This window comes from Phascolarctos cinereus, unplaced genomic scaffold, assembly GCF_003287225.1.
Source record: "Phascolarctos cinereus isolate Bilbo 61053 unplaced genomic scaffold, phaCin_HiC Scaffold_3;HRSCAF=262, whole genome shotgun sequence".
Classification (NCBI taxonomy): domain Eukaryota; kingdom Metazoa; phylum Chordata; class Mammalia; order Diprotodontia; family Phascolarctidae; genus Phascolarctos; species Phascolarctos cinereus.
This window is the reverse complement of record NW_027555736.1, coordinates 122531292-122545829: the sequence shown is the minus strand read 5'-3', so window position 1 is coordinate 122545829 and position 14538 is coordinate 122531292. Positions and strand designations below refer to the sequence as shown.

Here is a 14538-nt window from a genome sequence, read left to right as displayed (position 1 = left end):
GTATACAGAAATATATTTGCATACACACACACACACACATACACACATGCATACATATACAGGCCATAGACATTATAGAAGATGGAAGATGTATACACGTATGTGTGTATATACACACACATGCATGTATATATTTTTACAATGCCTATGCCCCTATGTGTATATGTGTATGTATACATATGAATATATGTGTGTGTGTGTGTGTGTATGCTCTCATGTGTATGTATACATATATATGTAAATATATTTTTGTATAAACATATGCATATATCTTCTACAATGCCTATGCTCTTCACAGAGGTGTTGCAGGCACCCGTGTCCCTGACAGTGTTTATTTTCCGGTGAATATGAGAGAGATAAAGAGATACGCGGGCCAGGTGGGTAACAGGTTCAGAACCAGTTCTGTTTATTGATCTGAGGGCTAGGTTTTTATATCCCATTTGTGGGAACAGAACCCAGAGTGGAAAAAGCCAAGTATCAACAATAGTTTTTCTCATGGTAACAGTAACTGGGGGGAGTCCCCTCCCCCCAGAGTCCCCACTTCCTGGTTATCTCTCAAGTTTTGTTGAAAGTCTTTCATCTTCTCAAGGGAAAGACAGCACCTGGGAGAGGCTGGAGAGCCTACATTCTGACTAGGTGGCTCTTAGATAATGGAAATGAACAGGAACAACCTGGCCTGACCTAAATCCTCAAACCCATCAGTGCAAGCCCTCAACACAGAGGCAGCAGTCTTGTGACTGAGTTGAATGGGATGGGTACAGCATGTGAGAATTGTATAATATCTGGTCCACATCAAGAAGGATACTGGGAACTTAGATTATTTTCATGTACAGAGCTAAGCTTTTGTAGCAGTCTCTGGCTCTTGTCCCACTGTAGAGAGTCAGAACTGAGGAATTAGGAGAGGTTATCGATCTCTGTATTCTCCTTGCTCTTTACTCCCCATACAAGAGTGTTAGTAAACTTATTTTTCTGTCTCTTTGAAGAGCCTATTGATTTTAGTTTACGATTCATGTGAACCAGCTTTTTTTTTCCACTAGGAGAAGGAACTACATTTTTTTTCTTTGTTTACTCTGTCCTTCTCTGTGGGCCTAAGTGGAATGGAATTTGTAATTACTTAAATAATTTTCCTGGACAACAGTTTAGCTTAATACACACCTGCAGCATGTATTTTTTTCTGAATTAATCAGCCTCTTTGAAAATAGAAGTAAAAAGAAAAAGTCAAAAATGATGTTTTTTTTTTCCACCCTGAGATGGCATTATCATATGCTATTGTGTTTAATAAGATTTCCAAAGAGCTCCAAGTTCTCTGCACACCATCTTTTCCAACTTCAGAATCTAGAAATTTGTTGAAGGAGACAAATTTCTCTGACCTTGCCACTACCTCCAAATACTCTTACCTTCTTCCTGTTTTCCCAGATCACCACCCCTACTCTGGCCTAATTTTCTTTTCTTCAAAATTGTCACTCAATAATTAACCAGTTTAGCTTAATGGTATTTTTTTTTTTACCCTTGAATCACTTTTTCCTTGGTCCAATAACCACTCATCCCTAGATGACAATGTTAGATTATTCTCAAAATCTGCTGTTTTAGTCCTATGCATGTACTGCTTCAGCCAAATGGAGGAAGTCATGAAATTCTGCTAACAAGGTCCTGTACAAATTTATGCTATCATCTGCTGCGTACTGATGCTTTTACTCTTTCCTGATAGACCTTCTATGCTGCTTCTCTTATCAGCTATTCTAACTCTTTTCTCATTTCTTCAAGTTCCTAACACTGTACCTCTTATTTTCACTTGTTCAGCAGGTGACCTTGCCAAATATTTCACTGGAAAATTTGAGGACACCTAGCATGAGCTTTCTCTTCTCCCCAACACTTTACTCCAAATTATGACAACTTTATTTCCTGCTCTTCCCTCATTTGCTCTCATCTCAGAGGAAGTGGCTCTTCTCTTTGCCAATGACAAACTCTTGACTTGTGCTCTTGACCTCCTTCCTATCTGGCCATATAGACAAGAAATATCAAACATAGAGTCTGCAACATTCCTAAGTGTGGCGTGAATGAGATTAAAATGTAGTTGGGAAATATTTAACAAAATAAAATAAAATATAGGCAATGTTAATATATGGTTTTCTAAGTCAATGCCCATTGACAGATTCTTATGTATAGCTCAGTAGCCCTGTTTCTATTTGAGTTTGACACCATTGTTCTAGAGAAACTTGTCTGTTCTATTCCCTCTTTTTATTTCTCTATTTTCTGCCTCTACTTATCCACTAGCCTTTTCACTACTGCTTATAAATAAGTCCAGATTTCATCCATCCTTTAAAATAATAAAAACTTCATTTGATCCTGCCATCCACTCAGATTTACTGTCATTTACATATTTTCTTTTCCACATAGCCAAACTCTGAGAAAAAGCAATCTGCACTTTTGCCTCTATTATTTCACATCATACTCATGTCTTAAACCCTTGCAATCTGACTTCTGACCTCTTCTCTCAACTGAAACAGATGGCTCTCTTCAGGGATACCAGTGATCCATTAATTACCAATTTTGATGACTTTTTAATCAACATTTATATTACTTGGGTTTTTGTAGCCTTTGTCACTGTTTCACATCCCATCTCCTAGATACTCTTTTTTCCCTGAGGTGTCGACACTGCTTTCTCCTGGTTCTGCTCCTACGTATCTGGTCACTTTAATTTTTTTTTCCCCTTTGACTGAGCAGCATCCCTGTCTAACCTTGCAATCTTTGAGTGTTCTCCAGGGCTTTGTCCTGGGCCCTCTTCTCTCCTCTCTCTCTCTCTCTCTCTCTCTCTCTCTCTCTCTCTCTCTCTCTCTCTCTCTCTATATATATATATATATATATATATATATATGTATCTATATCTATATCTATATATCTATATATCTATCTATATCTATATCTATATCTATATCTATATCTATATCTATATCTATATCTATATCTATATCTATATCTATATCTATATCTATATCTATATCTATATCTATATCTATATCTATATCTATCTATCTATATCTATCTATATCTATCTATATCTATATCTATATCTATATCTATATCTATATCTATATCTATATCTATATCTATATCTATATCTATATCTATATATCTATATCTATATATATTTTAGTGATCTCATTAGTTATAATAGGCTCACATATTGTCTCTATTCAAAGAAGTTCCAGATATAGATATAGTCTCAGTCTCTCACATGAATCCCAGTTCTTTTCCAACTGTCTGTTGAACATCTACAACTTGATAACTTTTGGCATCTCAAACTCAACATGTCCAAATAAAGCTTATTACCTTTTCCCCAAATCCTCTCCTCCTTCCTAAGTTCTCTCTGTTGAAAGTTCTACTCTTTCCCTGGTGACTTAGGTTCTCAACCTCAGATTTATCATTAAACCATCGCTTGTCTCATCCACGTAGTTGCTGAGTATTTTAAATTTTGCCGGTACCATATTTACATTCATCCCCTTCTCTGTATTTCCATGGTCATGACCCTAATTAATCCTTCTTTGCCTCTCACCTGAATTTTTTCCAATAGCATTGTAATTGGTCTCCCCGAATCCAACCGCATCCCTCTCTAATGAATTCTCTATTCATTTGCCACATTTATATTAAAACACAAATTGTTTTCATGCCACTTCCTTCCCTAGAACACCCTGGTGATTCCCTTTTTCCTTTTGGATAACACACATACTCTTCTGCTGGCTTTCAAAGTTTTTCACAGTCTAGTGCCATTCTGCCTTTCCAGTCTTGGTGTATGTGTCTCATTTTCACATATTCTTTTTTCCAACCACAATGGATTGATTGCTATTCCTCTTTGTGAAATCCTATGTTTTTCTCTGTTTTTGTACATGCTGTGCCTCATACCTGGAATACCCTCCCTCCTTACCTCAGATTCTAAGAATTCCTACTCTTCCTTCATGCCTCAGCTCAAGTAACATGTCCTGCAGAAAGCTTATCCTCATCTATCTATTCACCAGGGCCCTCCAACAGGAAATTACCTTGTACATATTTCTTATTTAATTTTGGTAGAAACAGTTTCCTTACCTTCAATAATAATAACAATAATACTAAAAACCAACATTTATGAATCTAATGTTTACAAAGTGCTTTACAAATATTGTATCATTTGATCCTTACAACAACTCTGGGAATTGGTTGGTATTATTACCCCATTTGTACACAGAAGGAAATTGAGCCCAAAGATATTAAATGACTTGCTCAGGGTAACAGAACTAATAAGTGTCTGAGGCCAGATCTGAACTGAGGTTTTCCTTGACTCCAAGTCTAGTGCTGTATTCACTGTTTCACCTAGCCACCTATATAGAATATAATCACCTTTAGAATAGGGGCTATTTTCATTTTTACCTTTGTATCTTCAATGCATAGTAAAGGACCTGACATATAATAGGCCTATTATTGTTCTTTTCACTGAGCAGTATTTATTTCTGATCTGGCAGACTCATAGTAGGTTCTCTAAAAATCAAATTTCCCTCGTTTTTAAAATAGAAAGTTAAATTAAAATACTTGCTGCCATAGATGAGTGAGAGAATGCTACTGGAAAACTCTGATGTAGTGAAAATCAAAGGAACCTCTTTCTTTTTCTGTGTAATTAATATCTGAGGAATTCACCTTTTCTCAGGGCCCTACACTTACCATGATGCTGTCTAGTGAACTTCCTGCCATTGTGTAGTGCATCGCTCTTTTCCATGCTCTACTCTCCCTCATGCCTCCATTGATTTTTACCTTTTGTCCTGGAACTGGTATCAAATCAACTGTAGCATTCCTGGAAAGTCATGCCATGACTCCAATCACCATGTCTGTGTCTTCTCAGCCCAAAATACTTCTCCTGGCCACCACTCCCCATATATGTTGTCTTATTGTATTAGAATGCAATTTTTTAGGGCAGATCCAATCATGCTTTTTGTATTTGAAACCCCAACACTTAGGACAGTTCTGATTACTTAGTAAGCCCTAAGCAAACTCTCATTCCTCTCTCTCTCTCTCTCTCTCTCTCTCTCTCTCTCTCTCTCTCTCTCTCTCTCTCTCTCTCTCTCTTTTATCATTTATATTGCTCTAAGTACTATAAGTCTATGGTTTTTTAGAAGTGAATTTTTAGCACCTTGGTCTCAAGCAGTATTAAACATTTTCTTTTAAAAAAATAATGGCTCCCAATAATGTTGAAACTTGTACTTTGCAAATTGCTTTCCTCACACTTGCAGTACCTCCTATAAGTATTTACCCCTCTCATTTCATCAGTGAGGAAACTATGACTCAGTGAGTTGATTGAACCACTCACTCAAGGCCACATATGGAATATGAATCACAGCACATATACACAACGCCCAGTTTTTTGGATTCTGTATCCATTGTTCTCTCTACCATGTCATACTGACTTCAATGTAGAAAAGAAAAATTCACAGAATTCCAGACCACTGGACTTTGGTGGTGAATGCATTTTCCACTTAGAAAAAGTACTTCAAAATATTTGTTTGCTTAAAGGACAGGCAGTCAGTAGGTTTTTCCCTTTCTTTGTATCTCTAACATTTAGCACAATGCCTAACACATACTAAGCTCTTAATAAATGCCTGCTGACAGGTTGATTTTCTTTATGTGAAGCCCAGTGGCTCACTTACAGTTTTTTTTTTCCTAATTGGGAACCTGATGATTTTCCCCTTCATCTCTTCTTCATGGGAAATGATACCTGCCTCTGAGACCTGGCTGATTTGATGTTTGCGCAGTGATTTTATTTCCATTTACGAAAGGTCCTACATAATGCATGCTATGGCACGCATTAGTCTGCACATATTCATTATTTGCTTACATGGGATTTATCAAAGGACAGTTAAAGCTTTGAAAAGCAGGCTCTAGCAAGAAGGAGAGAAAAAATACCTTTCTAATCATATTAATATGGTGGGAACTTTCCAAACCAGTTAGTCAGTTGCACATTATATTTAGCTCCATGTGGTTAATTTCACTCACAATTAACATTGGAGGAGGCCAAATCTCAGCTCTAAGCAAAGACAACTTCATGAAGCCTTCACTGAAATTGGCCTTGAGCATCTCAATTTAAGTGAAACTCCCGAGTTGGAAATAGGCATGGAGCTTAAAAATTCCCCTTCAGATATTTTAAGACTAAATTCCATACACACACCACCTGTGGTTAATCTAACCTTGACTGGATGTTGCTGATAACTCAGATGAAATACTTAATAAGAAAAGAGCATATCTGTCATTACAAGAACTGGTAAATGTAGTCTTTCCAGTGGGGCCATTAGCTAGCGATTGAACATGCCACTGATGTTATTTACCTCATAGGGATATTTACTTCACTCCAGAGCTTGTGCTGAACAAAAATCTGTAGAACATTGTAGATGAGCCATAAGGGCTGAATCTCCAGGGTTCACATAATCCTTGGGTTGTTTAATTGGAAATGCTTCTGTTTTGGGATTTCCATATTTCCCAGACTATGCCTCTTCCCAGCACCAGCCTTACTTTCATTTTCCTGTGGCAAAGGTATAAATAATGCAGAGGTCTTGCCAGTGGAAAACAGAAACACTATCCAGATGTCAGGAATGGAAAACATGGCAGCTACAAAGTTAGCAAAACCATGAAGTAAACAAAGGCTGGGTCAGGGGATTTGGCAGCAGGGAGTGAAGGGAAGGGTTTGGAGGAGAAGCTGAACAAAATACATTTAGTATAGAGTGGTCAATTCTAAAGCAAGATTACAGATTTATTTGTGGAGGAACAGGGTAGGATGGAGAGAGGCATTAAAAGGGAAAACCCAATAGCCATATAACCCATTCCACAAATATTGACATCTTTTTAGAAGTACAAAATGGAGAACATCAATTCCAGATCAGTCTGTTATAATGAACTAGGCTTCTTTGTTGAGGCAAGTCATGATGAGGCTTGCGTATACATTAGCTAAATCCAACTCAGAAAAAAGGTCATGTGTATGCGTGAGTCAATGAGGGGGGAGAGTGAGGATTTGAGAGAAGGTAGTTCTAAGTGCTCTGGTTTCAAAGTTGGTAAGGAAGGATCAGTGAGTATATTGCCTTCTTCCTTAGTTCTTCTTAAATTAATATTGATACATTAAAAGTATTAAAATTGTTGGAGGAGGAAGATATCTCTGGAGCACCATAAAATACCAATAAACCAGTGAAGGGGTACTATCCCTTCTACAGTGGAAGCTGATTTCCTTTTTGGAATGTGGTTACATCCTGGGTGATATTAGGAAATCTGTCCCTTTATTCAGCAATTATTGGTCATGCTCATAGCAGACATAAAACACTATGGCATACACAGGAATATCTCAGTTTCCCAGGAATGACCTAGACTTTACTTAGGCTCACCCCATACATTAAACTTGGGTATTAGATATGCAAGGCTACTTTAAGTATCTTGACATATGTATAAAAATCTTTCAAAAAGCACATGATTATGTCAATAAATGCTTAAATGTCTTTGATAAAATCCAGCATTTATTGATGAAGACTAAAATAAAAATACAAGCTATATGAAGACAGGGAATCTTTAATTTTTGTCTTGACATCCTAGCATCTTTTCACCCCAGCATGTCAATGTGAGTGATTGAACCAAATCCACCCCAGTATTAGAGAGCCTTGAAAAGATTTGGAGAATTCGTTCCATACTGCTGGCCTACACTTTTAGATGGCCCTTGATCAAGTAAGAGCTATATATGTCTGTAGTTGTGAATCAAGTTTAATTAGGTTCATTGATATTAAACATTAAATTCACCATTAATCAAATAAAAGTCAAAGGGTAAAGGGCACTAATTTCCCTTTCTCTTTTGTCTGACCCTCCTAGGTCTTCTGTGATTTTCATGGACACTCTCAGAAGAAGAATGTGTTTTTCTATGGCTGTAGCATCAAGGAAACCTTGTGGCAAGCAGGTTGCACCGTAGACACTTCCATTATCTCTGAGGATGTTGGCTATAGGGTGAGGCATTTGAAGGCGTAGTGCCAGTTATTCTGCTAATACCTACACCTTTGAGTTCATGTTCATTAGAAGCAAAAAATTATTTCACCTATGTGGTTTTAGGCCAGGTTCCTATATGTTGGAAGCTCTCCAATAGTTTTAAAAAAGGTTCTTCATTTTGGGAAGGATACAGCTCCATACATGCTCACTGTATAAGGCATTACCTACGAGATGCTGCACATGTCCCATTGTCACTCAAAGTAAGGCATTTTATAAGGAGCAGAGTGATCTTAAAATTCATACCAATAGCTTCCTGTGTTCCCAGTGTCTAGATTGTTATTTATAGTTCAGTGATTCTTTGCTCTATTCAGACAATGAGAAGAGGGACAGAGGAAGGGAATTTTTCAACTCTGAGGTGAAGTATATGGTATCTTAAAAGTCTTAGTTCAGTTTTAAGCTTTTATGGTTCAAAACCACACTAGTCAGGGAAGGCTTAAACACTTATGGTGCCTGCTAAGTACAAGGCATGACCTTAATCATTTTTAAAATATCTTATTTTGATCGAAGACTTTAGGGATACCCTGTATATCACTTCAATATATACTGAGATTCCAGGAGACAATGACCAGGTTGAACTCTCTCCTAGAGGTAATTCCCTCATTTCTGACTGCTGAAAGAACATCTCCATCTGGATGTCTCACAAGTACTTAAGGTTTGACATTTTAAAAGCCAAACTCATCTTTACCCTTTGAATCATTTCTTAGTAATAACAACGCTATTTTCGTTCATATAAACATCATTCTCCAAAGTATCTGTGTTCAAAGCCTTGAAATTGTCTTTGACTCCACACTCTTCTTCCTTCTCTCTATCTCTAAATCATTGAAAACCTCAATTTCTTTACCTATAAAATGAGAGGGTTAGAAAAAATAGGCTCTGAGATCCCTCCTAATTTATATTTATTATCCAGTGTTTCCATCTTTATATTTTCTTTTGCAATACATTCCTCCTGTTCCTTATGCCATTACAACCATTGTAGTTCAGAGATTTATCTTTTTACAGGAATATTGCAAATATACTTCTAACTATTCTTTTTTTTACCTTGAGTCTATACTCCTTCCAATCTATTAAAACCACCACTGCAGATCAATCTTCCTAAAGAACAGTTCAGATCACATCATAATCAGATTCAAAAACTTAGAATGAATTTTGATTGTCTATGAAATAAATTAACCCCTAGTCCAGAGTCTGTCACCAAATTTTGGGCTTACATTTGACTGAGACTGATCTTGGGGTTGACAAAGAGTAATGTATTCTCTTTGGCTCACTTTGCCCCCACACAAAGTTTTCTCAGGGAAATCACCAAATATATTCATATCCAGCTTTCAACAAATTTGTGTACTATAGTAACCAACTCCCAAATAAGCCCTTAAATTAACATATACATATGGATGGAAAGCAACTTTTTTACCACTAAAATGAAGATAGTTTATAGGCAAAGATGATATAGGAAAAGCTCATAAACAAATATGGAAAATACATAGAATAACCAGTAAGCCCTCTGTAGAAGGTATCTGATCTCACAGTTGCCGTCAGGATAGCATTCTGACATCCCTAGCTTTCCTACAGAGTCTTACAGAATCGTCCCTAAATGTGAAATGCAACCCAGTGGTGAAATCTCTTCCCAAAAGGCTAGGGATTGCTTTGGAATTGCTAGAAAGATGACCTTCTCCTCTTTAAACCTATGCTGGCTGAATTACTCAATGAAATTGTAGAGAGCAAAGTATAGGACTTCTGTTCTCTCAACTCATATTTTAGTGCTTTATGGCTTTCCATCTGGAGGCTGGAAGGAAATACATTAGTGACATCTTTCTCAAAGGGATGTGCTACTCAGGAACTCCTTTTTTTTTCTCTCTGGATAGTATAATATCCAAATCTCAAATTTAGAGTCATTTTCAAGGCAACCAACATGTTAAAAATATAATCTGAGATCAAGCTGGTAAAGAAATTTAGACTACCTCTTCTCTACACAAGAAAGTGGGGATCTATATTATGGTTCCTTCTTAAACTCCATATATAAACATATGGCTGTTTATGTCATGTGATTTTTCAAGATTCTTTAGTATCCCAGTTTAATATGAATTACTACCATTTTCTGAGTTCCACAATTAGGAATTCTCCTCTTGGGTCAAGTGATAAAGCTATAGGTGACCATATGTTTTGACTATGTATTTAATAATACCTGTCAGGAGTTGACTGTGTATACATCTCTAATCTCTCTTCTGGAGAAGGGTTAAAAAAAAGTGAAGTGAATATTAGTTAACTTTTATAATCAAATATTTAAAGGTGGCTCCTCCCACAGAAGATCCATATCCCTAATGTGTTGGCCAACTAAAGCATTTTGGGAGGGGTCACAGTCACTGAAAACTACCTATGGTAAAGAGTTATGGGCCAGTTCCAAATAAGCCAATTCATCAGGGCAGCTAGGTGGTGCAATGGATAGAGTACTGGCCCTGGATTCAGGAGGACCTGAGTTCAAATCCGGCCTCAGACACATAACACTTACTAGCTGTGTGACCCTGGGCAAGTCACTTAACCACATTGCCCAGCAAAAAACCAAAAAAGCAAAAAACAAATAAGCCAATTCATCTTAGCATAACCGTAGTCATTAACACCTAATGATAAAGAGATTATGACTATGTCCAGACTCTATAGGGAAAGGGATAAGTTCATTAGATTGTTTTGGGTGAAGTGAAATGGGAAAATTCAACAAATGAACTCCTATCATATAAAGTCCAAATTACTCAGTCTGGCATTCAAGGCCTGCCACAACATGATTTCTAATCTATTTTTCTCATTTGTCTGCCACTATCTGCACTTATACTTGGATTGAAGTAGTTATGAGAACATACTAGACATTTTTTTTGTTTCTACACCTTTGTTTGTGCTGTACCTGTTACCTGTAGATCTCCTACATCTTTTCTGGTATTAATGCTACTAAAAATTTAATACCACATTTATGATTCTCTCAGAAGACTTCTCAGATTACCACAAAAGAATGTGGTCGTTCTCTTCGTAGAATTTCAGTCACATTTTGTTTATACATCATATATAGCACTTTTCACAGAATCACAGAATGATAACTAGGATTTGTGTCTAGATAAAATAATAATGAAGCCAATCTAACAATGAAGAAGAACAAACAAAATGTGCTCCTTTTCAAGATGAAAATGCTTGCACATTTGAAGTCCATTATCTCTTATAGATAAGCCAAATAACTCAGTAGAAGATAACTTCTTTATCATAATAAAATGACCTTTGTACAAGATATAAATTCCCCCAACTACCAACCTCGATTTTATGAAAAAAATATACTTCTACTTGCCCCTAGGAACCACATTAAGAGTGCTTTTTAAAAACATGTTTTAAGTCATGTGCCAAATTTGAAATAATGTCTAATAATGCCTGATCAGAAAGAATTATATGAGTGATGGTTCTTGAGGCTGTCTTGACCAATTTAACCCTCTTCTTTTTTTAAAAAAATTATTTATTTTTAGCTTTCAACATTTACTTCCAAAAGATTTTGAGTTCCAAATTTTCACCCCATCTCACCTGTCCCCCCACCCCAAGATGGCATGTATTCTGAATATCCATTCCCCTAGTCTGCCCTCCCTTCTACCTCTCCCTCCTTCTCTTATCCCCTTCCCCTTCTATTTTCCTGTAGGTCAGGATAGATATCTATACTCCATTTCCTGTATTTCTTATTTCCCAGTTGCATATGAAACCTTTTTTTTTAAACACGTGTTTTTAAAACTTTGGGTTCCAAATTTTCTCCCTTCCTCCCTCCCCAACCACCCTCACTGAAAAGGCAAGCAACTCAATATAGGTTATACATGTGCAGTTATACAAAACACTTCCATAGTAGTCATGTTCTCAAAAACTAACTCTATTTCCCTTAATCCTATCCTGCCCTCCATTTATTCTATTCTTTCTTTTGACCCTGTCCCTCCTCAGAAGTATTTGCTTCTAATTACCCCCTTTCTCAATCTGCCCTCCTCTCTATCATTCCCCTGCTCTCTTGTCCCCTTCTCCCCCTATTTTCCCATAGGGTAAGACAGATTTCCTTACCAAATTGAATGTGTATGTTATTCCCTCCTTAAGCCAATTCCTATGAGAATGAGATTCACATATTCCCTCTCACCTTCCCCTGTTTACCCTTAACTGTAAGAGCCTTTTCTTGTCTGTTTTATGTGAGATAATTTATCCCATTATAACCTTTCCTTTCTCCTTCTCCCAATGTAATCCTCTCTCACCCCTTAATTTTATTCTGCAGATATGACCCCTTAATCTTCAACTCACTCTGTGCCCTCTATCTATCTATATCTACATCTATATCTATATCTATATCTACATCTATATCTATATCTATATCTATATCTATATCTATCTATATCTATATCTATATCTATATCTATATCTATATCTATATCTATATCTATATCTATATCTATATCTGTATCTGTGTCTATATCTATATCTATATATAATACCTATAATTTTTTCCCTCCAACTACCCTAATACTGAGAAAGGTATCATGAGTTATAAATATCATCTTTCCGTGAAGGAATGTTAACAGTTCAACCTTAATAAGTCTCTTATGATTTCTCTTTCTTGTTTACCTCTTCATGTTTCACTTGAGTCTTGTATTTCAAAGCAAAATTTTCTATTCAGCTCTGGTCTTTTCATCAAGAATGCTTGAAAGTCCTCTATTTCACTGAATGACCATTTTTTCCCCTGAAGGATTATATTCAGTTTTGCTGGGTAGGTGATTTCTATCTCCTTTGCCCTCTGGAATATTATATTTCATTGCCTGTGGTCCCTTAAAGTAGAAGCTGCTAAATGTTGTGTTATCCTGATTGTGTTTCCACAGTACTTGAATTGTTTCTTTCTGGCAGCTTGTAATATTTTCTCCTTGACCTGGGAACTCTGGAATTTGGCTGCAATATTCCTAGGAGTTTTCCTTTGGGGATCTCTTTCAGGAGGAGATCAGGGGATTCTTTCAATTTCTATTTTGCCCTCTGGTTCTAAAATATCAGGGCAGTTTTCCTTGATAATTTCTTGAAAGATGATGTCTAGGCCCCCTTTTTTTTTTAATCATGGCTTTCAGATAGTCCAATAATTTTTAAATTCTCTCTCCTGGATCTATTTTCCAGGTCAGTTGATTTTCCAGTGAGATATTTCACATTGTTTTCTAATTTTTCATTCTTTTGGATTTGTTCTGCTGTGTCATGATTTCTCATGAAGTCACTATCTTCCAATTGCTCTATTCTAATTTTTAAGGAAGTATTTTCTTCAGTAATCTTTTGGACTTTCTTTTCCATTTGGCCAATTTTTCTTTTTAGAGCATTCTTCTCCTCACTGGCTTTTTGGACCTCTTTTGCCATTTGGGTTAGTCTATTTTTTAAGGTGTTATTTTCTTCAGTATTTTTTTTTTGGGTCTCCTTTAGCAAGGTGTTGACTTGTTTTTCATGATTTTCTTTCATCACTCTCATTTCTCCTTCCAGTTTTTTCTCTACTTTTCTTACTTGCTTCTCAAACTCCTTTTTGATCTCTTCCAAGGCCTGGGACTGATTCATATTTTTCTTGGAGGCTTTGGGTATAGGAGCTTTGACTTTGTTGTCTTCTTCTGGTTGTATGTTTTGATCTTTGTTACCAAAAAAAAGATTCTGTGGTCTAACACTTATTGCAAGGTTTGATCATGATCCCAGCCAATTATTTGAGTTATAAACTCTTTATTAATGCAGAGATCTACTTCCAATGTGGAGAATGTACTGTCCCATGCGTTGGGGGTTTGTACAGCTGTTTTCAGAGATACTTGTAGGGACCTGTAAATTTTCAGTTCTTCCAAGGTGGTGTGATAACGGGTGAGGTGTGTACTCCTTTACTGGCCTGTGCTCTGCTCTGTGAATGACCACAAGCACTCTTTTCTGCCTTGGAACTGTGAGGAGGATTTATTCTTTACTACCACTACAAGCTCCACCACACCAGCACTCTTCCTTGCCCCAAGACTGTCCCTCAGAACTGTGACCCAGATCCAAGCACAGGCAAAGCAAGATAATTTTGAACCAGCAGAGAGATCCCTGCAATCCCCATCTGATCAGCCACTGGATTTCCCCTCAGTCTATGGGCCTGAAGCTCAGGAGGCAGCTGTTGCCCCAGGGCCAAGTTTGAGATCTGAGGCTGAGACCTAGCTTCTCTCTCACTGAAAAAAACAGACCTTTCCCACTGACCTTCTAAGTTGTCTTTGGCGTTCATGGGTCGAGAAGTCTGGAAACTGCCTCAGCTGCCCATGATTCAGTCCTCTGAGGCCTGCTCCAGGTACACTGTGGCCTGCATACTCATGCTGAACTGTACCCCTCTCTCAGCCTGGCATGATATACCTTTCTGATCAACAATCCAGGTTGTCTTGTGCTGGAAATTTGTTTCACTTTGTCTTTTTTGTGGGTTCTGCTGCTTTAGAATTTGTTTAGAGCCATTTTTATAGGTATTTGGAAGGGTTTGGGGGA

General features: G+C 37.1%; 1 protein-coding gene across 1 annotated transcript in view; it reads left to right on the top strand.

Moving 5' to 3' along the window:
* The window catches only part of AGBL1 (AGBL carboxypeptidase 1), a 910143-nt gene that overhangs the window by 415258 nt on the left and 480347 nt on the right, over positions 1 to 14538 (top strand). Inside the window, exon 18 of the mRNA XM_020963428.2 lies at positions 7864 to 7995. Coding sequence (XP_020819087.2) covers positions 7864 to 7995 — 132 coding nt within the window. The remainder of the gene's footprint in view (positions 1 to 7863; positions 7996 to 14538) is intronic.